Below are 27,349 nucleotides of genomic sequence, written 5' to 3'. Positions count from 1 at the left end.
TGAAATAATTACTTGAGTTTAGATTTAGTACATAAGATATATAATAAAAAAAATTCCCTTCAAACTTAACATATACTAAACATTGATGATCAGATGGCCAATTACTAATGTACTGATTTTAGGTCTTTATATGGAAATTAAAATCAAATGAATATTACAAGGATTAATCTCTACTTTAGCAGTGCATTCTTTCACTGATAAAGAGTTAGACTAGATCCTTGAGGTATTTTCCAGCTCTAAGGATCTACCATTATAGTCTGCCATCACAAGTGCTTTGCATTGGTTACTGAGTTAGGCTGTCTGAGTGCCCCCTTTGCTGCCACTGTATATTCTAACTCAGTGGTACTCATACTTTTCAGCCTTGGGACCTCCTTTTACATCTACATGTCGACATTGTGCGTTCACTGCTTAATGTAGTCTGTGAATAAAAATATTTTGTTTTTTAAGTGTGCATATTTTCATTTGCATATTTTCATTTAGTCATATTTTAACAATTTTATAAGGACATAACATTGTTGAAATTAAACAATTTTATTTACGTAAATTCAATATTTAACTCAACACATGTGTAAATTTGGCACATAAAAAGTTTGGAAGGAGGTGGAGGGGGGAAATCAGGGCTTCTAAGTCTTATGCCCCCCTTGAGCAACTCTCACATTCCCTGGGGATCCCACCCCTGTTTAAGAACCACCATTCTAATTTATTTCAGTATGGTTATAAATTTGGGAAATTTATATTCTACGTTCTTCTAAAGTATTCTACTATGTGTGCTTTGGTCTTAAAGGTTATACAGTATTGCACAATTTCTTCCCTCTTGTGAGTTCTGCACAACTGATTATTTAAAATGACAAATGCAAAAAGGCAGAGTGTTATTAATAAAGATGGCAAATGTTTGTGAAGGTGGCAGATGTGTAAAAACCTCATGTCAGTGGGGTAGCTAGTGAAGAAAGGTACACTGACAGATCAGCTAGATCTCTTAATACCGTGGTGGCAAACCTATGGCAGGTGCACCCTCTTTGGTACACAAAGCCATTTCTGAGGGCACACAGAGATATGAGAGGGTGAGAAGAGTAGGAACAGGTGCCTGCCTATTCCTCCTCTTCCCCACCCTCCAATGCCTTTAGCTGCCTCCCCAGAGAATGCTAAAGGTACAGGAGTGTGGGGGAAGAGGAGGAAAAGAGGCACACCTGTTCCTAATCTTCCCCCACCCTCCTGTCTCTCCATGTGCCCTCTTCTTCCCCCTGCCCTCCTGGGCCTTTAGCTGTTTCTAGGGAAGTCTGGCCCCAGAAGTCCCACCCCTCAGAAGCCCCCCCCCCAGCACCATGTAACACTCAGTGTGGGAGTACCTTTGTGTCTGGGCACTCAGTCTCTAAAAGGTTCGCCCGCACTGTCTTAGTGGGCTGAGCACTGTAGTAAATATTTGCTTCTAATTTGCCAGCAGCCCAAGCTAAAACATATTCTATGGGCTGACAGGGCAAGTCTGACTTTTTGCAACAAGTTCTTAAACCAGTGCCAGGATCTCCAAAGTCCCTTGGAGACTCCCCCCCCCCCTGCAAAAAAACATCTGGGGGTTGCTTCAAAATGGCCTCTAGGGAATGTGCCATGTTTGTAGACCTCCGGGGGGACCCAGGGATTAAAAATATGATTTTTAAAAAAAACCTGTTATCTCCAAATGCCTTTTAGGGAGTGTGGGATAGGTTTCCACCACATTTTGCACACACATACACACACCACCACCACCGCCGCCAAAATAAGTCCAGGAGAGGCCTTTTTTGAAATAGAAAATCTACATGAAGTGACATCAATGTGGCTAAAAAGGGGGCTCTCTTTTTTCTCTCTTGAGCTTGAAATTACCCAGGAAAGACCCCAAAATATGGCAACCCCCCCATATCCCCAGAGGGTGTTTGGGTGCATGGGAAGCAAAAATGTGTGATCAGATATGGTGGGGGAGCAGCTCTCCAAGGAGGGCTAATGTGGCTCCCTAGCTTTCCACAGTTGCCCATCCCACCTTAAAGTAAGTATTTTAGTGACATCCAGTGACCAAGCTAGCTGAGTGTTGTAGTCCAAAAAGGTAACTTTTCCAAGCATTGTTTTCTACTATAGAAGAGTAAATAGGTAATGCCTGTTTTTAAGAAAGGGTATCTACTCTATCTTGCAGTTTTTATATGAAATCAAAAATTTTAAATTACATTTTTTATTTTTGCTTGGTGAACTGGTTTTTGTTGCTGGTTACAATATTTTAATTCCTATCCAACTGCTTGATTAGAAAGCTTCAGACATAAAATGCATTTTCCTTTTGGATTTTGACTCTTACATTGAATTTTTGTAATAAGTAAAAAAAAAAAAGTCCACTGGAAACTCTGCAGTAGTTTAGCTGCCAAATGAGAAGATAAATAATGTTAAAGTAAATATGTTATTTTCTGCTTCTGGGTCCTAGGTGCAAAAACTCCTGGAATGTCTAGAAATACATATGATTCATGATGTACAAAAGAAAGTCAACAAAGAGATTACACTGGTTATATCTGAAAAAGCAAGAGAAGAGAGAAACCTCCCTACTGGTAATAACTTGAATGCATTTAACATGCCGATCATCATCTTTCTACTTCTGAGGTTTGTTAAGAAGAGAAGGAAAGAGGGCTAGAGGAGCAATAAACTTTAGGCACTGGAAGTCTCTTTCACACTACACAATTATAGCACTGTGATTCCACTTTTAACAGCATGGCTGCTTTGTATGGGATCATGGGTTGTGCCATTGAGAGGGGGAGACATTTGGAATTCTCAGCCAGAAAGCGCTAGTGTTTCATCAAGCTGCAAACTCCAGGATGCCATAGGATTTGAATAAGAAAGCTAATTTAAAGCTTTCGTGAATCATGGTACCATGGCTCCTTGGTTTGGTTCCAGGCCCCCCCCCCATGCAAAATGGTGTTCCTTGTATAAATTGGCAAAATCAAGGTTTGCTTTATATATATGCCATGGATAGTTGAAACTATGGCTGCAGTATCCATGGATACAGAGGGCTGACTGTAGTTAAAATAGAATGGCAAGTGCAATATTGAGATGCATATATCACTGGATGATGAGCACCACTACTGCTTCTAAATCGTGCTGTGGTGAGAATTGCCTCTCCTGCTTTGACAGCAAGAGCAGATGTATAATCCACCAGATATTTTGTTGTTCAGCACCCAGAATACAAATCATTGGTCCATGCTGGCTGTGGCTTCTGAAAGTGAAAGTCCAAAACACGTGGAGGACCAAAGATTGGCAATCACTGAGTTAGCATATATATAGACTTGTCCCCTGGAAAGTCACATAGAACAGTTTTACAATGGGCTCTGCATATGTTATATTGACCTGCCCCACTTCTTTTATGTATATTTTCTTGGCATAAATAGCTATGTACTTTGCTGCGTTTGGTATATGTTTAAAAGGCATGTTTGCACTGTGTTAAGCAAACAAGAGCATACCTGCAAAGCAAGATAACAGAGGACAGATGATCTAGAGCAAAAGTTAAAAGCCAAAGAGGCATTGCCAGACATGCATTTCATAAGGAGAAATGCTTCTAAGAAAAAATGCCCATTGAAAGGATGAATAACTTTAGCTTTGAGGGAACAATGCATATGCAGCTGAACCCTGTATGGCTTGGAAACATGGACAATGGATAAAATAGACAAAAGGGAAACCTGAGCACTTGGAAACAGAATACACTTGGAAATAGAGTACAGTTGTAAAGGAAACCAACAGAAATATGAAGTGCACAGAGAAGGTTGAATACTGTTATGAAGTGTGAAGAAGAGGTCATCAGTTATGACAGAGTACATGCATTCTGAGAAATGTGTGGGAAGGAGGAGGAGTCCAAGATAACAGGAAACTGGAAGAAGGAAGAGCAAGAGCAACCCAGATACAACCACTTCAAATCAGTAAAAAATAAAATAAAGTAATATCTGGCAACAAATATTTGTAAAAGGCTTACCAAAACAAGGGTGGAAAAGGATCAATCAGTGAAGTAAAACACAATAATATGGGACAAAAAAATTGAAGGGAGGTGGCTTGGATTCTAAGATAACAAAATAAAAAGTCCATGGAAGGAAAGATTTTCTGTCTGTTCTTTCTTCGACGAAGCCTTTTGCACATCTTGCAAAGCTTTGTTGACTGTATCAGCACAACACAGATTATCATAGTATGCCTGTGTGTGGTTTGAACCCTTTTGTGAATCTCAGGCCTAAATCCTGTTGTTACTCAACTAGAATAAAGCCACTGAACCAGTGGGATTTACTTATGTGTGTTGACTCCCCATTCAGTGAGTATACTCTAATTAGGACTGGCCAACAGGATTCTGGCGTCAGTCAGGTTAATGAGCTTGTTTTTCCCTAGAATATAATGGCACATAATCTGCTTTCTTATTTGAATAAGAAGGCTAATTAAAAGCTTATTTAAATATTATCAGTCTTATTTAAGTAAGCAAGCTTTTTTTTAAAAACACACTGAGATAAATCTAATTCTAATTAACTAGCTAGGCCATGATGAAAAAGAAACCATGTCTGCACATTTCTCTTGGAGCATAGCCAACAGGTCTTCTCCTTGGTCAGAAGGAAGGTCAGCATTGGTTGAGCCAACAAAAATAGTTTAGCAACTGGAGGAGGTCTAACTCCTTGCAAACACATGAATCTTGAAAGCAAGCTGATACTTTCAACAGGAGCCTTTCATATTGTTCAGTATGTAGGCTTGCCAGATCTCATTTTTCATGTTTAACTAAGCGCAAAAACTGGTATCTATAGTCCTAGATGCAGAAAAGAGATATGGGGAACTTTGTTTCTGGAAGAAAGATTTTCAGTGGAGAATCCTCCCCACCTCATGGAACTTGTAAACACTTTAGGAAATGGACAACCTTCAAATTTAAAAGGGGGAGGGTACAATTCAGGAAGATAATAGTATCATACGATGACAAGCTGTTTTGAAACCAACATAACGTCAAAGCCACTATCCAGTATGGTTTTGAGACATCAGTGCAACTCACTTGGTGGGTGTGGGGGGTGCAGACTGCACTGGGTGACACCTGAGATGGGGAGAGTGGACACCTCAGTGAGGCAATCACTCTTGGTCATCCCAATGGAGGGCAGAGGCACCCCCTCCACCATCTAGAGTGCCTCTGCCATTCATTGGCTGTGGGTGCTGTTGAGGCTGGGGTGTTGCTGCTGCCTGCTAGCTCCTTCTGTTTGGCAGGGCTGCTGGCTAAGCAGGAAAGTGAGTTACCTTCCTTTCTCACCCAGCCAACAGCTCCACCAGACCTAGAAAAGGCTATTGAAGGAGGGGTGGGTATTAATAATAATAATAATAATACTTTTATTTTTATCCTGCTTTTCTGTGATGCGACAATCAAAGCAGCTCACAACACATTAAAATATCTACGTTCAATATTATATTTCAAATCCCCCCTTAAAACAGGATTAAACATGATACAATTAAAATTGGAGATTAAAATATTTGTTAATATTAATATATTAAGACAATAAAAATATAACGAGGACAGAGTGGTGGGCTAATACATGATGTGAGGGGCGATCAAAAAAAAAAGAAAGAAAGAAAGGAAAGATCTGCATCGGATGTTAAACATACTAGGTACGCCACTTATGCAACTACCATACCCACAACCAAACATGTTGGAATAGTGATGCTGGCTAAAATAAGAATTAATTTTTTAGCAATTGCATTTAGCTATGGCAACCCCTTTCATTTTTGGTTTTGTGGTAGTGTGGAGTATCTGTTCTCTGTGTTGTTACACATTATGTATCAACTTCCTTGTGTAAATCAAGGGAGGCAATCTTGTACCTCACACATGGGATCAGGATATACAGTCTGCCTTCAAACTCTGGAAATACAAACTAGATATTACTTTCATTGTCTGGCATCATGTTAGTGATGTACACAAATGTAAGTTCAGTGTGCACCTGCGCATGTCTTTTTTTGGAGAGGGTTGCAGAGTTTGATATTCTGTTCCTACTTCTACAATGACCAAAGCCCTCCACTCACCATTTAGCCACTGCAAATCTCCTTCCCCAAGGGTGGGGATTGGAGAAGTGTCTGGCTATGTGCAGACTAATTCCATCATCTGCTGAAGTCTCAGCAGATCATGTCATTGGTCTGCAGTGCAGGACCTTGGCCATTGTGTGGTTAGCAACCCCAGGTGGTTTTTTTAAATTTAATACTTGGTGCATGAAGCGTAGAGGGGAATAATTGGGACCACAACTTTTGGGAAAGGGCGGTTTTACCCATTTCTTCCCAGCCACAACTCTACTATCCATTTCTTTCCACTATATAGTTATTATTACCACTGGAAGTTTTCCCCCTCACCATGCCTAACTGCTGCATAGGGAAAGTATGGATTTTTCTTGGGGTCATTGCTGGGGAGGATTAGTTTTCATATATTTTCCCTGTTTTTCCCCCAGAACTCTGGAAGCATCATAGCATGCAAGAAGTCTTCTCTGTCACAAGGCCAGAAATAGTCGAGTCATTTATACAAAGACTAATGGAGAATCACCAAGAAACAGAAGCAGAGGTACATGCATTGCCAGTTCTGATGGATAGAAAACCTCTAAGATATGGGGGAATAAGACCTGGGAGCTTAAAAATCTTCAGAGCATATAAACTCAGAGTCACTGAACTATGGAGGAAGCATTGGAAACAATTAGATTTGCCTATGTAGACTTAGAAAACTGACATTTTAATTTTCTGGGTCACTTTTTTCTCCCCAGATTGCTTTTCAGAAAGACCACTTACAAAAGTGCCTCACTGCTCTAGGATGTGATGTCATGGTCAGAGAACGCAGCAACTTTGAAACCTATTCCATGTTTTATGAAAATATACTCCATCAACAACATCAGCTCCTCTATCAAAAAGAACAAGTATTTCTCATACTATTGATTATTATTGGGGGAAAGGGATAGTAGGCTGACTGATTTTCTTTGTACTGGAAGCTATTCACTTGCTGCTGTATCAAGTGAGTCAAGTGATGTCTGGTAGTGATTTTTAAGGGAGAACCTAGTTGAAAGACATGTCTGATTCTATTTCAGGAAATTGATGCAATGAAAGTCAAGGGGGGAGATGCTGAGCTGGGTCTCAGTCAGGTGAGTGGAAGCAGTGTTATTTCTATCTCTATTATTTTTATTCAGGTTGTTGTAGATCTTTAGAGCTCACATGGCATAGTGGTTTGAGCATAGATCTACAACTATGGAGACCAGGGTTTGAATCCCCACTCAACAATGGAAACCCAGTTGCCGAACTTGGGCAAGTCACACTCTCTCAGGCAATGGCAACCTCCCTCTGAACAAATCTTGCCAATAAAATCCCATGATAGGGTTGCCATAAGTTGGAAATGACCTGAAATTACACAACAATAACATCCTCAGATTTGTTTGGCATCTTAACCTGTGAGCCATTATTTTTTGAGAAACAATTACAAACAGATTTATTAATAGACTTGCTTGCATATTCTCTCCTTCTTAACAGGTAGCAGAAATGAGTCACAAGATGGTTATGGAGATAACAGCTCTGAGAGCCAAAACTGCTGATCTACAAGAGGAATGTCATAGTCTCAGAGAGAAGATAAGGAAAGAAGTCAAGGAGGATTATGAAGCATTAGTGCAAAGCATGTTTATGACATGTGTACAGCTCAAGGTAGGTGTATAAGACACATCTGCATGCAAAATATGGGGAATGTCGCTGTGCTTCATGGATGGAACAAATTCATCCCTAGAACTGATATGGAATCCCAAAGGCCCCTGACTTCTCCACACTGCCCTTCCTCTGACAAAGAAATTGTAAAGTGCCTCTCCTGGAAGCTAAGCATGGTGATTCACACTAACTAGGTTATACTCTCCAGTGGCTTGTTTAACATTTTAAAAAGAACTGTTTTAAAAACATGGCATTGTCATGTACTTAATTATGTCATCATCTTAGTTACATAACTAAGTACAGTTGGCCCTCCACATTTGCGATTTTGACTTTTGTGCATTTGATTATTTGCGGTTTTGATTAATATGTTTTCTCTAGGAGTCTCGAGGTCCTCCAATGCAACTCTGCCAGAAGCTGACCATAGAGTTGTGCTGGACAATGTAACACTTCTCTAGGCATTTCTAGGTCCTATAGCATGATTCTATAACCAGCTTCTTTCAGGTGTTGACCATAGAGTTGTGTTGGAAGACCTGAAGATTCTTGAAGAGGTGTTCTCTTAGTCAGAAAGAATAGCTTTTTTATTTGTGTTTCCCCCCCCCCCCCCCATTCACAGGGTCCTTCACCCCTAACACCAGTAAATGTGATGGGGTCACTATAGTGTGTCCTGGCCTGACCCCTCCCCAAATCCTCATCACTGTGAGTGATGGGGGGTCTGTTTCCCTGTTGATTGAGAAGCAACTGACTGATGCTTCCACCCCCTCCCATGTGTGACCTGTAGTGTAACATTCAGAAGTACGGTTCCTATCACAATTCTCCTCTCATCGGAGATTGCACATGGGACAGGGGCGAGGGGTGGGAACGTCAATCTGTTGCATCCCAATCAACAGGAGCAGACCCTGGTCACTCACAGTGGCTGCTGCCCAGTAAGTTATGACTAGGAGATTTTCACAGTCCCTATGTAGCCTCTAGAAAGCCAGCATGGATAGTGGTTTGAGCATTAGACTATGACTCTGGGGTCCAGGATTTAATTCCCAGCTCAGTCATAAAACCTGTTGAGTGACCTTGAGCATGTCACATGCTCTCAGCCTCAGGGGAAGACAATGACAAACCTCCTCTGAACAATTTCTGCCAATATAGGTTCATCTTATGGTCACCATAAGTCAGAAATGACTTGAAGGCATACAACAAATGTAGCCCCTAAACTGTTTCTGGATTTCTGCATTGTCTTCTATGTATTTTATATAATTTTCTATATATTTCATTTCACTGCTGAGTGAAATTGACAGACCACCACAGGAAAGGAATTCTTCCAAGAGATCTGTGTCAATTTCAGTGTTTCATTTAACCTGCATTTATAAGGAAAGAGATTATGAACAAATCTATGTAAGTTACATCTATGTAGCAGTATATAATTTCGGCAGTTAGGAGATTTTATGTTGGTTATTAAATTTGGAAATGCTTATAGAATTACATGCCTTTTAAACCTTAAAGTTCCTTGAAACAATGCCTGCAAATTTTGGCTCTTGGTTTTGGCTTCAGGGGAAAGTGGATGAGTATCGCTTAAACCTGAGTCAACGCATGTTTGAAATCATCAGTGAGGTGAGAAGAGAAGGAGTAGACAAGATGATTTCCTTGAAGAAAAAGTTTGGCTCCACCAAAGATAACAATGCACTCAAAAAAAATTTGGCCCAGGTAAATTGATGTGTCAACATTGCTGTAGCATGGTTTTTAAATTTTTTTAAAAAAATTTAGACAAATTTAAAGCTCCAGGAGAGAAGTTGGAGCTGTACATACCAAAGCCATCATCTTGCTGATTTTGGGCACTTTTGAGCATAGCCATGAATTGTGGGATGAAATTATACTCAAATGCCTGGGGTAAGAAAAGTCCCACTGTGTAGTTGCATGGGATTGGGTTAAGAGTTGGGGAGGCAGGTCTGTTGGAAGGGCAAGCTAGAACACTCATCGGGTGCTTGACTGGTCCATGAAATGGCTCTATAGTACTGTTAACCCTTTTCATGTGGGCCAAAATCTAATAGTTCCCTTGTGGAATATAAAATTCTGACGGCAACTTTCAGCGGGAGTCTGGTGCCACAACTTGCCAGTACAATGCAGTTTGATAGCACCAAGACACACTTCTGTGGCCTATTAATGTCAATGTATGTAAATGTCTTGGATTCTAATAATAATTAATGCAAGGAAGTTCCAAAAAATGAACTTTTACAGCTCCACCTACAGCCCCTTTTAAAATCCTGACCATTTTTTGGAGTTTGGAGGATACTTCCATTCTGGAGAATACGACAGGGGTCTAGCTGTCTTTTCTTCAAGAAGCAAATAGCCCTTCAGAAGTTGTTGAATTGCAACTCCCTTCATTGCTCATCATTTGCTGTACTGGCTAGGGCTGCTGGGACTGGCAGTTCAACGCCACCTGAAATGCTTTATTGATTTCCACCAGACACTGCTGGGGCTACCACTATCTAGAAAGCAAGTGAACCCTTTTGTTTCTCCAGGCCTTTGAACATAACATTTGCAGTGTTCTAATGTTTGAAATGTACAGTAAGTGCTGGTCTTTTAAGTGATTTTATATTTTAGAGTGTTAGCTGGTTTTAGCACAGTGGCTAAGGGAATGAACTACAAATCAGGAAATCTTTGGTTCCAGTTGTGCCTCTGTAATTAACTCGCTTAGGTGGTCTTTAGGCACACTCCACCCTCTTAACCACTGATAAATGTTTGTTGTTGTTGTGTTGTGCCTTCACATCATTTCCAGCTTATGGCAATCCTAAAACAAACCTGTCATAGGGTTTTCTTGGCAAGCTCCTTCAGAGAGGGCTTGCCATTGACATTCCTCTGAGGCTGAGAGAGTGTGACTTGCCTAAGGTCACCCAGTGGGTTTCCATGGCTAAGCTTGGATTTGAACCCTGATTTCTGGAGTCATAGTCCAATGGTCAAACCACTGCACCACACTGGCTCTCTATATAAATGTAAAGTACCTTTATTGTGAGAGCCAGTGTGGTATAGTGTTTGAATGTTGGATTATGACTCTGGAGACAAAGGTTCAGCTCCCTGCTTGGCCATGGAAACCCACTGGGTGGCTTTGGGCAAGTCACACTCTCTCAGCCTCAGAGGAAGGCAAAGGCAAGCTCCCCTGAACAAATCTTGCCAAGACAATTCCCATGATAGGTTCTCGTGGGGTTGCCATAAGTCAGAAAATACTTGAAGGCACACAACAACACAACCTTTATTAGCTGCCAGTTGGCCCAAAGGTGAATTAGAAAAAGGAAGTGAATGAGAGAGTGAACAAGGATAAGTAAATAGATCTATGATTTAGCCCAACCTGCCTTTCTTCTCCCCTAAAGAGATATTTAAATTGTAGTGGTCTCTGTGTTGTTTTACAACTGAAATGAAATGAAATCATCTTGTATGGTGATTAAAAGCTGTAACTCATCCCAGTTATAGCATATATCCAATGAAAAGTTGGATGGTGGTTCATGCTCATTGGAACATTCATATTCATTCTTATAATGCAATACTCCGAAACTCTACTCAGTACTAAGTCTTAATGAACCATGTTTATTCCCATTCTTCTGCAAGTGTGGACAGGACTGCAGCCTGGAGTGATTTGCTTACATGGGATTGCATTTCCCTGGGAGAGATCTAAATAATAATAATAATAATTATTATTATTATTATTAAATAATAATGCCTCCGATCGTTGACTTTATAGAAAAGCAAATGTTCTAAAAAGATAAAATGTAGTACAGATGGAGGAAAACTGAGCCAGAACTGAAAAAAACCTGACTATGTGTGCTGTGTGTGTCATTGTGGTCACAGCTGCAATACAAACCTAGCATTTTCAAAACTAATCTCTGGAGAATGATAAGCCAAAGCCCCACTGGTTTGGATAACTCTGAACAACCACATAGAGAATATGTTAACTGCAGCTAAAGAGGGTGCAGTTTGGTTGATGTGCTTTTAACAGGCAGGGTCTTGAAATTCTGCTAAGTGTTCACAACTCTTTCCTCACAAGTACAGAAGCTGATACCAATTCTTAAAACTGCACAGTCAAAATAAAGAAACAAACAAATAAAAATGAGTCTGTTGGAATTTTTCCTTAACAGAAATGATGTTCTCTCATTAGCAGGAGCAGTTACAGGAGTTGCAGAATGAAAATGGCCAGTTGCAACAGTTGGTATTGAAACTGAAGACCATGAATTATTGGAAAGAAACAATGCAAAAAGCACACCTGTCAGCCAGAGTGAGAGAAGCAGAGAAGGTAAGATCTCATGCAAACCTCTTGTCAAAATGTTGGAATAAAGGACCCTTTTACACTGTGCAATCATACCACTATGAGTCTGTTTTAACTACCATGGTACCATACTATGGAATTTTGAGATTTACAGTCTTGTTATCTTTGTTGTCATGTGCCTTTGCGTAATTTCCAAGTTATGGGCAACCTTGTCATGGGGTTTTCGTGGCAAGATTTATTCAGAGGGGATTTGCCTTTGCTTTCCTTTGAGTATGAGAGAGTGTGACTTGCCCATGTTTGGTTTCCCTGGCAGAGTGGGGATTCAAACCCAGTTCTCCCTGACTCCTAATCCAGCATTCAAACCAAACAACATTGGCTCTCCTCTGTAGTTTAGGAAGGGGCATTTAAAGTTGCTTGCTAGAGAATTCTAGAACTTTTCCAAACTAAAAACCACAAGTTTCCACAGAGCACACTTAAGTTGGAATTATCATGCTATAACTGTGTAGTGTGAAATGGCCCTAAATTATTTTAAATCATGAAATTAACGAAATATTCTTGTTTGTAAATTACAAGGATAAGTGCACTTAAATGTTACAGTGAGCCTTTGGTATCGGCTGGGGCTTGGTTCCAGGATCCCCTGTGGATACCAAAATCCATGGATGCTCAAGTCCCATTAAAGACAATAGCATAATCAGCCCACAGCCTGTATCAAAAAGTATTCCAAAGATGTGCAGTTGTCCTCTTTTAAGTAAGTATCCAGATTGATTGAAAACACCAGAAATCCCAGAAATGTGTGCTATTCTTTTCATTAATTTCATATATGAATTACTCCAGAATACTTGGCTAGCTCCAGGTATGATCAAAGACTTTTTAGACCAGCTTCCCCGGTCAGTTTATTTTATCTAGTAAAAAACTGGACAGAACAGGAACAAAATCTATGACTTTTCAATCAGTCTGAATGTGCCATGAGTTATATTCGTAATGTAAAATAGCTATATTTTAATTAGTGGAGAAAAGAATTGCTAGTAATATTTATAACTAGTTACTTACAAACTGGTGCTTGCATTGAAAACTCTTAACAAGCAACCAATGAGGATTGCAATGCAACCCATAAGTAACATCTCCTGTGACTCAGGAGATTACTACATGTGGCTTTAAAACCATAATTGCACCAGGAAAAAAGCAGGTTTATGGTTACTTTGCACACTGCTGCCTCCAACCCGTAGCTACTCTGCCCCATCTGGTAGCTCCTGCATCACTTTTCATTTATGGAGGAAACTCGTAAATAACATTGCAATTGTGCAAATTCCCTGGTGTGAAATGTCACTGCTGAAGCAGTTTCACAATTGGTAGTCACATTGTGTCATTGTCCCCTCCTCTCTCCCTGTCTCCAAACAGCCTGATGCCTTGTTTTTGTTTTTAGATTTCCCTTTCTTTAAAAAACAAAAACAAAACCTTAACTCATAGTAACTCATGGGCTGAGCTGTGAAATTGCATTAAAAATAAATTAAAATTAAATTAAAAGGCATGCTGGGTAGGATGTAAAGCAGAGAGGCAAGGTTAAAGAAAGAGAGAGCAATGGTGGCAGAAGCCCCAGTCATGCAATTCTGAAGATATGCGATATTGGCTGCTCTGAACATGGTATGTTCCCATTATTTATTTTTTTACTGATGCAATTGTTGCAAGAATAGGACATGTGCAGTAAAACCCTCAGAGTCATAGTGGTCAGAATCATTCTGCATAGGATGTTATTTTCTTACACCTACCATTTTCCCTTCAATAAAAATGGAACAATTGTGCAAATAAATGGGGCCAGACAATGTTTATGAGCTTAGAATGGGCTACACCTACAGGTGGCACAGGTAAGAGTGGTAGCAACTTAACACTTAAAAGCATCTCTTTCTGTCTACCAATTTCAGTTTGATATGGTACATTATGAGATAAGTAGATCTGGCTTCTTAAAAACGTTCTTCATTGATGGCTGAAGTGGAGACACAGACCCTTAGCTACACAGATCCTAATTTATCACATCACAGCAAAGCTTGTTATAGCTAATAGTAGTCATATGAAACAAAATCAAGAGTCTGTTGTAGTTGACAGGTGATCAGTTTACCCTCTGTACCACAAAGACATGTTACCAAAAAAAAAAAAAAAAAATTGCTGTGAAAAATAAGCCTTGCCCCAAATGAACAGGGCAGGAAATATGGCTAAATCTAATATAGAAGCATATGATTATCTTACAATCTCTATCACAAAGAATTTCATTTTTCCAACAAATGTAATACTACAGCAATAACTAGGCTTAAATCCAATTGGCTTTGGATAAGCCTAACTCAAATAGAGTACAGTACACTCATTAAATGAATGTAGATTTGGAAATCAAGTATGTAAGTTACGTTTATGGAAATGGCTCTACTCTAGTTGCAATTGATGTTGGATTTAGGCCCAAGAAAGTTAGAGAGAGAGAGAGAGATGGGTCCCTTTTTCTCAACAATAAAGGGCACAAACCTCACAAGACACTTGTTCATAAGTCATCCAGGGCAATTTTTCCAAATGGCTTTTATTTTCTACTCCACAGTTTACTCAATCCTTTGCATTTACAGGAGGCCATTAAAAATAAAAAAGAGTACTTGAAATTGAAGATGATGACAGAAAAAGAGGCAATTTTATTTCATCAGCAGCTGCGGGCTGCAAGAAAAGCCTTGGCACAGTCTCAGACAGAGAATAAAAAGCTGAAACAACAGCTGGACAAACAGGTATAGATCTCCTGGCTGTGTTGCCCCACTATTTACAGTATATAACACATGAAATCACTTTCTTCCCTTTGTTCTGATGGATTCAGTGCAGTTTTCTCAGCCTTTAAAAACTGACTATTTTCTTACATATCAGAGACCCAAATTCTGCATGGCTCAGTATAGCAAGTAGTTCCGCTGAACAAGTAAATGTACTACCACTTGAATATATGGCTGAAGGCCCCTCCTAACCATTCCAACCCATCAGCAACTCTATGGTAGGTCTGGGTAGGGGGACACTTTGGTTGCTGCGAAGGGAGAAGGGAATACTGAAGTCCGCAATGAACAAAACTTGACCTATGTAAATGAAAGGTTAACTTATGCATGCAACTAATCAGATGCTAGCCAGATTGTTTTTAGTCTTGCCATATGCCATTTCTCCTTCTTGCACAGTCATATCATCCCTCTCTTTGCAAAGTTCAGGAGTCTGTGCCACTCCTTATGTAGCCAAAGAGTCTGTGTTGATCTTATGAAAACAAAATGGCAGCATCCACGCACAGTGGGTTGTTAGCAGCTGGCATGAGAGAATCTCTAAATTTTCAGAAAAGAGGGAAGCTTGAACAGTGAGGGTTGGCCAAAGTCAGAACACTGAACACTGAAACAGCTAGAAAAGAAGACTGTCAGGGTCAGTATTGTACTGAAGAATAAAAGGAATTTATTGTCACAGCTATGAGAATCTCATAGTAGGAAAGCAAGCATTTCTAAAATAGATTTAATAGAGAGGAAGCAAAAATGTAAAAGCACATCTGTTTTAGGTATGAGTTAGTAAAGTCTGTTGTCAAGTGCTGTCTATCTATCAATCAAGCCTCAGGAGGGTTGAGCACAGTAGTTCAGGAGCAAAGAGGAAGAAGTTTACATCCAGCAGGAACTTCCCACTGAAGTTGGAACTGGAGCTGTGAATTTTTTAGGGAACTAGATCTTTCATAGGGAAAGCTGCCTGAGGTGATGACAAGGATCTAGTCCCCATGGGGAGCTTGAGCCAGTCACTACAGCTGCCATCTAAAGAGCTCCAAAATAAATAACACATTGTCACTAGTGTTGGATGCATGCACATACAGGCAAAAGGCACTTCCCTATAGTTAGACAGTGGTGGTGGGAGGTAATGAGAATAAAAGTTCATCAACATGTGCAGAAGGGATGGGCAATGTGTGGTCCTCCAGATGTTGAAATGCTCATCATTGTTAGCAGTGCTCTGGCTAGGGCTAAGGAAAGTTGCTACAAATCACCTACTCCTCATATAGGTATCAGAGGATCACCAGAATGTTAACAGTACATGTATGGTGTATAGTGTTCCTTTTTGCCATTAAGTGTATGCTTCTAATGAAAATTACAGTTCTCCCTCCACATTTACAGGGGTTAGGGGAACAAGACCCCCATGAATGTGGAAAAACTGCAAGGGAAGAGGAGCAGAAGCCTGCACTCCTTTCCCCCCTCCCATCCCTTTAACTGGCTCTCTGCCCCTTTTCCAGCCAGATTGCTACCTTCCCCAGGGAGCGATCGGGGAGGGAAAGGCAGGAGGAGCCTTCTAAGACCCCCTTCCATCCCCGAGCATTCTCTGAGCAGCCCAGGCAATGATTAGGGAGGGAAGGGGTCTTGGGGGGGCTGGAGGCCTTGACCTTGCAAATAATCGAAACTGCAAATCTCAAGGCTGTGTATGTGGAGGGAGAACTGTAATTTGAATACTAAATTAAGGAATTGTTACTAGAAGTAGGAAAAAGACAGCAGGTTGAACTAATCTCTACTGTGCATGGTAAAGCTTGGGGAAAAGATGATCTGGGCCAAGTAATGGTATGTTAGGAAGGATTGAATTAGGGGAATCTTAATTAGTTCAAATATAGCCGAGGGGAAGCCCTAACAACACCACATGCCGGAATTGGGTCCCAACAGTGTATACCAGAGGTTGCCAGCAAGCCTCAAGAGAAAGAGATGCTGATACCAACTAGGTCCAATTAAAAGGGTAACATTTATTAAAGCACAGGACAACCTCACAGCAAAAAGGGGAGCATACACGCCCGCACACACATTTGATGCTACAGCAGGGGATGGGTGAGTTCAGGAGATAGGTTTGAGAAAGAGAGGCATCACTAGGGAATACTACCTTAGAAGTCTTCTCTGGGAAGTCTGATGAAGCTTGGATGGATAGCGGATCACGGCCGTGGAGCGTGGGGGAAGAGGGCCGTGGGAGCTAAGATCAAAGTTCAAACTGCCGTGGACCAGCTTGCAACCTGGTGGTAGCACAAGGAAGGTCCAAAAACCCAGGGTTCTTATAGTGCGAAACATGGCTGGAGGCTAGGGGGACTTGCTAGACAAAGGTGTTGATTGCTCGGGCTTTGTTAAGCCAAGAGCAAGTAATGTGTTGCACAGTGCATTTAGGTCTGGACACAATTCGGAGGGGCATCCGATTTGATTACTGAGTCGTTAAGCTGATCACTGGCTCATCAGGTGTGAAGCCGAGTCTATTATCTTACTTGGGCAAGAGGTGGCGATTCTGGTTTGGCGACTCCCAAACTTCCTGAGGAAAATTTCCAATTCCATCTTTTTCTAGGGACTCTGCCTTTGCAGGGTGAGATGCCTATGTGGTCTCCTCGCTTTTTGGATTAACGGTGGGTCCTCTATGGGGCCAGTCAGGGGTCATAACACAGACCACATATACCCAAAAAAATTTAAAAACCAAACTTGGTAACAGGTAGAATCTAAATTGATCTCAGGTTTTAAAAAGCTTGTACCCAAATGACAAGCAGTATCCCTTTTGTATCATAGTCATCGGTGCAAAATGAATTTGTATGAAAATTACACCTCTTTAATCCTGTTTTTCTGGCATTAATAGTTTAAAATACAATGAGGGATTTGCTTGGTTCTTCTGGTTCTCTGTTTTAATTCCTGTTTTCTAAATTCATATCATATATGTTACATGTTTTAGAATGTCCTAAGGTATTCTAAAATTATGACAATGTTTGAAGGGTCTCACTCTCTCTCTCTTGGCTTTGAGAGTTTCCTTGGGTTCTCATACACTTAAGGCATACACTTAACAGCAAAGGTAAGGATGTGCATTCTAGACAAAAAGTAATGTCATGAAATAGATGTACAACATAATGTGTGCAATTTCATGCACAGGTACAAGTTCTACAAGAAGTAGAACATAAGATGAATCAAGAAGTTTGCAGATGGCAGCAGTTAGATCTATTTAAGACAGAAAACTTGGAGAAGATGCTGGAAAAGCTTGGAGAGAGAGAATTGAGACTGCAGTGCTTGACAGAAGAAGCAGAGAAATCCAATAAGATACAACAGCTTCAGGGGGGGAAAGTTAAGAAAGAAATCCAGCGAGTAAGCTTATAAATGCATCTTTTAAGTACTTTGTACCAATCAAGTTACCTGCCTCAGAGTATGTACCATGATTTTATGTACTGATAACAAGTACACAGAAACAGTCCTGAGTGTACAACCTAAAAATTGATAAATATTGCTTAATTAAGCATCCCCTGAGATGATTGTAGCCAGTGGTGCAGCCCTCAGCCTCATAAACAGCCACTTGGAAAAGTGGCAGATGATGGGTGATGAGCCACATAGGCCCACATCAGTACCCGAGCCACTGTGGGCATGCTGACATCTACTAGGACTATGCTTCTCATCACATCATCCTTTATTTCTTATTAAGACAAAAACATGTTCTAGTTTGGGATGGCCTGCTAGGTATGTATGTGGTTTGTTGTTGTGTGCCTTCCAGTTGTTTCCGACTTATGGCAACATCACAGTGACCTATGGGGTTTGGGGAGCTGAGAGTGTATAACTAATCCAAAGTCACCCAGTGGATTTTCATAATTGAGCAGGGAATCTGCTGGGTTATAGTTCAGCGCTCAAACCACTACACCACACTGACTCTTTCATATGCAGTTACAGATGTTACCCCAGGGTCCAGCCCTCAGTCAACGCTCTTCGACTCTTGATATTAAATTAATATCAAAAAGGGATATTTTAGGTAGGTAGCCAAAAGGGGGCTCTCCAGCACAGGAAACCAGCTATACCAAATTAGGAAATCTGGATGGCTCAGCATGGGAGAAGCCAAGGCACTTAGCTGAGATGAGATCGCTCAAGATCAGAATCAGACCAATCCCTTCACTAAGGATTGTGTTGGTGAGAGCTGGCCCTGGCAATTGCTTGCATACAACAAACAAAGGGAATTTCCTTCGGAGAATGAAATTCTTTTTGTTTGAAGACATTCAGTCCAATTGCCCAGTCATTGTTGCTTATCTTATTCTTCTCTCCTGGGAAAATCATATAACTCCAGGAAAAGTCATTTAACCTCTGAAACACTGCCCCAGGACCTATTTCTTGCTATAAATACATGTGCCTGAACAATGGCAATTGGGTCCAGTTTGCAATCAGGCAGAAACTGTCAGATTCACGACCTCTCAGTACTGCTGTCTGTTCCATACAGCAAACATGCTGAGTCACATTCAACTCCCAGCTCTCTCCTAAACTGGAGCCTGGCTTCTGGAACTGGTAAGCATTGCCCATTGCAATCCTTTAATTTGCCATACACTACCATCTTTTTATATATCTTAGTTCTTGTGTGTGTGAGTGCTTTATGTGTGTGTTGATTCTCCTTTTTATAAATAAACTAAACTAATTTGGAACCTGCCTCTAGAGTTCTAGTTTTTTGGAACTGGTAAAAATAAGCTTGGGTCCCAGCCAGGGTTACTCTGGCCATCTTACTGCTTAATTATTGAGTTAAATTACTGCTAAATTAATCTCCCCATTGAATACAATTTGTGAGTGCCCTCCCAGGACTCCCTTGCAATTTAGGTTACACAGATGCTCATTTAATTTTTGATTTTGTTTTGCTCTTAAAAGATGTAGGACTAGGACTAAATCCAATTGTTAATCTCATCTAGAATAAATCTATTAAATCAACAAGCCTTTGGTAAATGAACACTTATGTAAATTTCATTGATTCAAGGGGGATCTTTTCTAGTTGGGACTAACAACTAGGCCTCACCATCCTTTTCTACCACAACATGATATGTATTCCCAAGCAGCAGAAGCAAACCCAGTTTGAATTCTTTTAGTCATAATGGCATTATGGTTTAGGTGAGATTGAAATGCTGAAATTACAAATGCTCTCTTCCTTTCTCTTTTTAAAATCAGGGCTGGCAATAGGTTTTTGTTTTGGGTTGATGCTCTAAATTTTCATGAGTGTGGGAAGGAGTTGCAAAAGACAGAAAGGTGTGGAGGAAGAGATGATATATGCTTCCTAACTGCAGATCAAACCTGTCTAAAAAGAAGCCCCATCCCTAGTAAAACTTTATCCAGGTTCTAATGTTAACTAGCTGCCCCAGTGGTCATACTTAAAACATAGGAAGTTCATATTCTTTACTTTATTCCATGCATTTGATGGTGGTTGTGTTTTTTTAATGGGTTGCAATCCTCTATGGCAGTTACAAATGAGTAACCTGGAGTTATGCCCTCGTGACTGCTGAGTAGTTTAGAGGCTATGTAGGAACCATGAAAGTCATTCATTTCCCACTTACAGGGAAGTAGCCATTGCAAACGAGAGGGGTCTGTTCCTCTATCATTCAGGAAGCAGCTGACTGCCATTCCCATTGCCTTCACATGAACGGGAAATTGTGACAGGGACCCTGCTTCTGCCCATGACACTGGAGATTGCTCACAGGAGGAGATGTAAATAGTGGTCAGCTGCTTCCTGAACACCAGATGAACAGAATCCCATCAACTTCAGTGGCTGCTTCCTGGTAAGTGGGGATTCGGGGGAAATGAGTCATGGTTCACTGTGTAACACTGTAACTACAGTGCTTAGGCATATGTAAATCCCATACAGGTTTTTGGCCATTAATAATGAAAACAATCTATGAAAACGTGAAAATATGTTTTACATTGAAAAAGTGAATATATTTTCAGATAAGAAGTCAGCTGGCACTGGAGCGCAGTTTCAAACTGAATGCTTTTCAACGGGTAGATGAATTGCAGTCTCAGCTTTATGACTTGGAGGCTCTGGCATCCCAGAGACATTCATCTGCAGGTATGATTCTAGCTGGCCGCAGCTCTTTGTAACATGTTATCACATAGATGTTTGGCATAGGAAAGAAAAGGTCAAAACCAGCCCTAGTCTTGTGGCAGGATGGACTGAGGATCAGGGCATGCAGCTACAATAGAATTTGAAGGCTCAAGGTATAGGGAATATTAGAACCTTAAATTTGGAAGATGCTTACCTAATGGTTATCTTCAATATTACTACTAATAAAACTTTTCCAGTTTAGGTGTGCCCAGTTTAGATATGCACAGAAAAATAGCTACTGTATTTAATAGGTTCCCATGAAGTAATGTTGTCGGGAACTTGGGAGAAAGGTACTGGAACTTTTATTTCCTCATTTAATGGGATGTGCAGGTGGGGGATGGAGAAGCTAGAATCATTTCTTTCTGGAGGGTCCCAGACCTGTTTAGCAGAGAATCCAATTGTAAGGGACAAATTTAACATCAGTGGTTTAAATAAACATCTGTCTTGCTGGAACAAATGAGAAGCCAACATATAGCTCATGAGAGTTATCACGACCACTGCTGAACAGTTTTATTTTGCATCCATATGCAGACCTGTTGCATTAGGGTTTGACCCATATCCCTGGGCTTTCCTCAGCTATTGGTTAAAGCATAACAGAGCTATGCTAAATGTGCTGATTATGCCCTGTAAAATACTAGTTATGTACAGCTCTGGTCTGCTTTCTCTAAAGAATTGTATTGTCCCATATGAGCCTGCCCAAGCTTTGAGATGTTTGAATGAGGCCTTTCTCTGAATGCCACTACCCTGACCAGCATGTTTGGTAGGAATACAAATAGTTTTCTTGGTGGTAGCTCTAAGGCTTTGAAACACCCTTCCTAGGATAGCTAGACTAGCTCCCACTTTCTTGTATTTCCATCAGAAGGTACATTGATTTTTTTTATATACAGTATTTAAGATCCCATCTTTCTCCCAGTATAGGTTCAGGGCAGTTCACAACATACGTTTTTATTCTGGCAAGCTCTGAGAAATTGTTTATAAGGAAAGGGCTTTTAGTAGTGAACTGTTCTATTAAGGCTTTTAAATGGCTGTTTTAAATTGCTCTTAATTCTATAAGTGAGGGGGTTGTAAATAAAGTGATTTGAGACGGGAAAACAGAACTCCAGTAAGTTCACAGTGAACATCTCAACTGAAGCAAACAAGGATACTGATGTAATTGAGAACTGAGTATTTTCTTGTGTTTTGTGGGGTCAAATAAACAACGGGGCATTTAAGGCTAAAACAAAAGGTGGATTTAAATCCCCACTGCTGAAGCAGGTATATAATCCCACAAAGCATAATGGAACAACCGGTTTCACAAAAGCAAAATGGCTGATACCTGCAGAAACATACACATAACATGTGCAGTGGGATTCCCTCCTCCATCTCCATCTCCTTATAAAGAATCCCTATTTTGGAGGGTGGTGATGGTAGTTTGCAATTATTCTGTACAACAACCTTGCAAGGGAGTGGACATTAAAGCTGGCTCAACACCACGCTAACAAGGAGTTAAAATAATAGCCTAGTTTGTCACTAGTGGCCTGTTAGGGGATTTTAAGTTAGGAGCCTGATAGAAAGAAGCTTATCTTGTATCTTTTTTGCCGACTGAAGAGATGGGGACTGGCAGACAGTTGTGTCCCCCCTTCAGCAACTCAGTGCCTGTAAGTGAATTGTAAGGGACTATGTTAGGATTGTGAAAATCCTCCCCAACTCCTATTTACTTGGCAGCAGCTGCTGCAATTGATGAGATCCCTTCCTGCCACTCAGAAAGTTATTTCAGCACAAGGGGAATTGTGACAGGGATTCTGTTTCTGCCTGCCACAATGGATGTCATTCACAGGAAGGGCTTTCTATCAGGCTCCTAACTTAATATCCCCTAACCAGCCACTTCCTGAGCAACATTTTGGTCCCAGCAAGTGAGGATTGGGTGGGATATCACCTCAGAATTCAGTGCATAACACCATAATCGTGGTGCATACTGTACGTACAGACCCATGCAGGGTTCAGGCCAACAACATATGGTCTATAGCTGGATAAAAAGTTCTGTGTTTCCACATCATGTGTGATGTAACCTTTTTTTACACAGAATAAATTTGGACTCTCTCTTAGCTCTTTTGTCCACACAGTTGCTGGACCACTCTGCACATGCTTTGACCTCCTGGCAGGAAATGGGAGGGAAAACTTAGAGCCTTAGTTGTTTATGCTGTCAAGAGACCAGGGGGAAAGATGAGAACAGGCACCCCATAGTAGACTCTTCCTGGTCTGCCATGGAAGAAGGAGACTTTGAGGAAAGTGGTAGTAATTGCTGAGAGTAACTTTGTGGCTCCCTTGTTCACACTCAAGATAAAAGCCAAGATTTGGGTGGAGGGGCTGCAGAAAGGATGTTGTTGGCTTTCCTGTCCTCCAAGGGAACACATCCACAGACAAAATGCTTATTGCCCACCTCCCCAAAACCACCACATAGGTAACATGTTCCCAGAAGCTTCCATCCTGTACCCTTCCCAATCCACCAGTTAGCAGGAGGTTCCCTTTGGTGGGGGTGGAGGGTGGGTGGGTGGGTGTTAAAATATATAGCTTTTTGGAGCAAGGCAGTGGCATTCATAGGCTTTTGTTGTTGTTAACTGCCCTTGAGTCAACCTGAACTCATGATGACCCTGTGGATGAGACATCTCCAAGTCTCCTATCCTCAACTGCTCTGCTTATCTCCTGCAAGTTCAGACCCATGGTCTCCCTGATTGAATCTATCCATTTGGTGTGCAGTTTTCCTCTCTTTCTACTGCCTTCTGCCATTCCTAGCATTATTGTCTTTTTAAATGAGTCATGGCTTCTCATGATGTGGCCAAAGTGTGACAGGCTCAATTTAGTCATCTACCAGGTAGAGTTCATGCTTAATCTGTTCAAGGACCCATTTGTTTTTGTCTTTTTGGCTGTTCATGGTATCCTCAGCACTCTTCACCACCACCACATCTGAAATGAGTTGATTTTCTTCACTATCCAGCTGTCACTTCCATACATGATGATTCAGAATACTGTGGCATCCTGACATTTCCAAATAATGTATCTGATTCCATGTGTCAATATGTGTTTATATCTGTGAATCAGCAATCTCTCTCTTTCAGACAGGTCAGGATTTCTCAGCAGATACCAAAGGAAGTGTCTATCGGCACTGTTGCAGTACTGCATGCCACATTGGAGTTCCCATTTCAATGGACTGAACTCAGGATGTCCAGCATTCATAGCATGTACTCTGCCACTGAATTAGCTCTTCTTGTAGCAAGTTGGGAAGAGGTAGTAGGAGAACTCCAGTACTGTACTAAGGAACATGGCTTTCACTTGTGCAAATTTGAACATAAGCCAATGAGGCCAGAGGGCTTGGTCCTCCCACTTCAACAAGCAACAATAGATCTTGACACTAATCATGATCCTAATAAGCTTAGTGGTAGTACCAAGTCTGTAAACCCACAAATGGCAGTGCTGAGCATTTCAGGTAACTGGCAGCAGTCCAGCATTGGTCTTTTGTCTTCTGTTACAGTGTAGCTCCATGCTGACAGTTGTATTCATCAGTTTAGTGCTTCTGGTCTGTAACAAATCAATTTAGGGCAATGGTGTGAAAAACTGGGAACGTTATGAAAAATTAATTTCTCAGCCATTTAAACCAACCCATTGTACATAGTGTTTTACAGTTGAGCTAGAGTTTTAAGTAGATCAGGTTTGTTAATCTGGATTTGGATGGATCCAATTTATTAAATCAAGAAGATCAAGTATATTGAATTAGCCTGATCAGATTAACACTCTACCCCATTAAAATGGCCATAAACCTTGAGCAATCATGTTACAAGAACACTTTTAAACTATCAAGGAATGACTAAATCATAGAAAGCTGCTACATGGATATGATTATCTTGCAAAAAAAAGTTTATATATATAGTTACTGTTCTAATGAAAAACGGACCAATTTACCAAAACCAATCTCGAAAGAAAAATGTGTGTGTGTGTGTATGTATATATATATATATATATATATATATATATATATATATATATATATGCAAATCACCTGTTGATTTATGGAGACCCCAAGAATTTCATAGGGTTTTCCTAGGCAAGGAATATTCAGAGGTGATTTTGTCAGTTCCTTCCTCTGAAATACAGTACGGCATCTGGTACTCATTGGTGGTCTCCCATCCAAACACTAACCAGAGCTGATCGTGCTTATCTTCTAAGATCAGATGGGATCTGGTGCCTTTAGAATATTTGGACCCCAAGGAAATATTCTGTCAAAATTTTACTGACCCCTAATATTGTTTGTGATTTCTATGGCTTCTTCTTACAGATTAGGAAATTTGTTTTCTTGTTTTCACAGAAATGAGAAGAAAGTCTGCTAATCTTTCACGCAGTGCCAGTAGCATACATCACACTTTTTCAGGTAACAAAGAATTATACCAGTATCAGCTCTCATTCTTTAGTATTATCATAGGCCAAAATCCTATTGGGTAGTTACTAACACGTTAGCACTATAGTTGTGTTGCTACGCAGTGAATTGCATTCCAGTCCCCATTTACTGGGCAGCAGTCACAGTGGTCAATGGGGGTCTGTTCCATTGTTGATTTTGAGAAGAAGTCAATTGGGATTCCCACTCCCTTCCATGATCGATCTCCAGTATGAGAGGCAGAAGGTAGGACTTCTGGTGCTGGATATCACTTATGTGAATGGGAGTCAGTCAGCTGCTCCCCAACTGACAGAGGAACAGACCCCTGTTGAACACAGAGACTATTTCCAAGTAAATGGGGATTGCAGGACTTCCATGGTCTCTATGTATCCCTCAAAGTAGGGACTATGTAGGAGTCATGAATACAAACAGTCATAGGTGTGTGATTCTAGGTTATACATTTGTAACTGCCCAGCAGGGTGTCTCACCATACTCTCTCAGCAGATTCAAATTCATATAACTTTACATTTCCTTAAGGCATTTTTCTTTGAGAGCCAAACTAGACAACAGATTTGATTCAGTGAATGCAATTAATGGCATGGTTTTGCTTGAAAAATTAACTAGTTCACTTGTGGTCTAAATCATTAAGGTTTCCAGATTAACTCAGTTGGCTAGTTCACTTGTGGCTTTCTGGATTCACTCTGGAGTTATTCTCTAGTTGTTTTAGCAATGGTTAGCTTATTTTAAAACATTAGAATTTGTTAAAATAGGTGGCTCTTTCTCTGGCAGATGGAGTAAAACAGAGTGCCCAAGGGGGGGAGGGATACAATTTAAGGAGCTGTATCATGTAGTTTTGTTGCTTGGCTGCAAAACCCAGCAGAAGAATATGAGGGCTGAATCTACAATGCAGAAGTAATGCAGTTTGATACCACTTCAACTGCTATGGCTCAGTGCTGTGGACTCCTGGGAGTTGTAATTTGTTGTGGCACCAAAGCTGACAGACAGGGAAGGCTAAATATCTCTCAAAACTAGAAGTTCCAGAATACCATAGCACTGAGTCATACTTGTTAAAGCAGTGTCAAACTGTTTCTGCAGGAGCTGCAACCAGGGAGCTATTGGTTTTTCCTTGCCTTGCTTGATACTGATTATCCTGCTAAAATTCAGCTCTTTCAAAGCTGGTGTGCTTTTCAAAGGCAGCTTCACTTGTTGCCTTTGAATGCTTTGGCAATGAAAATAGCAGCTTCAGAAAAGCAATTTTAGGGCCATTGCAAACAGAAAGACATCACATAAAAATGCATACCAACTGCATTCACATGGTTAGCAACAAATCTAGTTCAGCTCATACTCTTACATTTGAGGAACCGTTTGATTTGTTTACTAAAGGACCTCTGATTATTCTGATAGCAAATGAGAGATTGGTTTATTCTTGGCTGGCATGGAGGAGCAATTCACTTCATACAGTTGGGAGTTAAACTTCTTGCACCAACATATTAGATTTTTAAAATCCTGCCATGTGAACTGGCACAAGTTTTGTCCCAACTGTAAAGTGGATTGGTCCTCTGAACCATCCAGATAATGATCCTTACAGGGAGTGACCAAGGGCACATTCAAGTGCAATGCTGACAAGGCCTCCTGGCTTCAGTCTTCCCCTTCCATGCATTGAGAATGTAACCATTCTCAATGCATGGAAGGGGAAGACTGAAGCCATATAGAGCAGTCCCAAGCAGTTAGGCATTGTAGGGAAGAAATGTGACCTTTTTCTCAAGGAGGCCAATCTTCTGACTAATGCCATCTTTGAAATCACTCACTTAAATCAATCCCACCAAGTGATTTGCAAGTATTGTTTCTTTAAAGATTGATATTCCCTAGCTGATGTGGATATACAACCAGTGCTTCCATTAAACTTATTTTATAATCAAATCACCTGGTTCGACGCATCAAAGTTCATTCACAATTCAAGTATCAGCTACAGTTGTTGTAAGAATATTCTAGGAAAAAAATCTCTAAACAAAGCAATAGAATCAAAAGCATGTATTAACAAAGAATACAATACATACCAGTAGTATGTAGGTGCTAGCAGGCTCCAGAAGGTAGTTCTGTACTGCATTTGATAGTCTGGTTGTGAAAAATGATCTAAGCCTTGTTCTTTTATTGAATTTCTATTACAA

General features: G+C 40.6%; 1 protein-coding gene across 6 annotated transcripts in view; it reads left to right on the top strand.

Annotated features, from left to right (window-relative positions):
- The window catches only part of LOC121918885, an 88,188-nt gene that overhangs the window by 59,240 nt on the left and 1,599 nt on the right, over positions 1-27,349 (top strand). For 2 of the 6 annotated variants that reach the window (XM_042444901.1, XM_042444902.1), the window contains exons 30-40: positions 2,438-2,558; positions 6,444-6,553; positions 6,750-6,899; positions 7,068-7,121; positions 7,504-7,671; positions 9,208-9,360; positions 11,804-11,938; positions 14,515-14,667; positions 17,818-18,027; positions 20,620-20,740; positions 25,116-25,178. In XM_042444901.1, coding sequence (XP_042300835.1) covers positions 2,438-2,558; positions 6,444-6,553; positions 6,750-6,899; positions 7,068-7,121; positions 7,504-7,671; positions 9,208-9,360; positions 11,804-11,938; positions 14,515-14,667; positions 17,818-18,027; positions 20,620-20,740; positions 25,116-25,178 — 1,438 coding nt within the window. Of the gene's footprint in view, positions 1-2,437; positions 2,559-6,443; positions 6,554-6,749; positions 6,900-7,067; positions 7,122-7,503; positions 7,672-9,207; positions 9,361-11,803; positions 11,939-14,514; positions 14,668-17,817; positions 18,028-19,138; positions 19,204-20,619; positions 20,741-23,871; positions 24,755-25,115; positions 25,179-27,349 lie in introns of those variants that run through there. The other 4 variants (XR_006101332.1, XM_042444903.1, XM_042444904.1 and 1 more) reach the window with 4 other exon arrangements.

The sequence above is a fragment of the Sceloporus undulatus genome, chromosome 1 (genome assembly GCF_019175285.1).
Source record: "Sceloporus undulatus isolate JIND9_A2432 ecotype Alabama chromosome 1, SceUnd_v1.1, whole genome shotgun sequence".
NCBI lineage: Eukaryota > Metazoa > Chordata > Lepidosauria > Squamata > Phrynosomatidae > Sceloporus > Sceloporus undulatus.
Note: the sequence above shows the minus strand (reverse complement) of the source record. Positions and strands in the feature narration are given on the sequence as shown.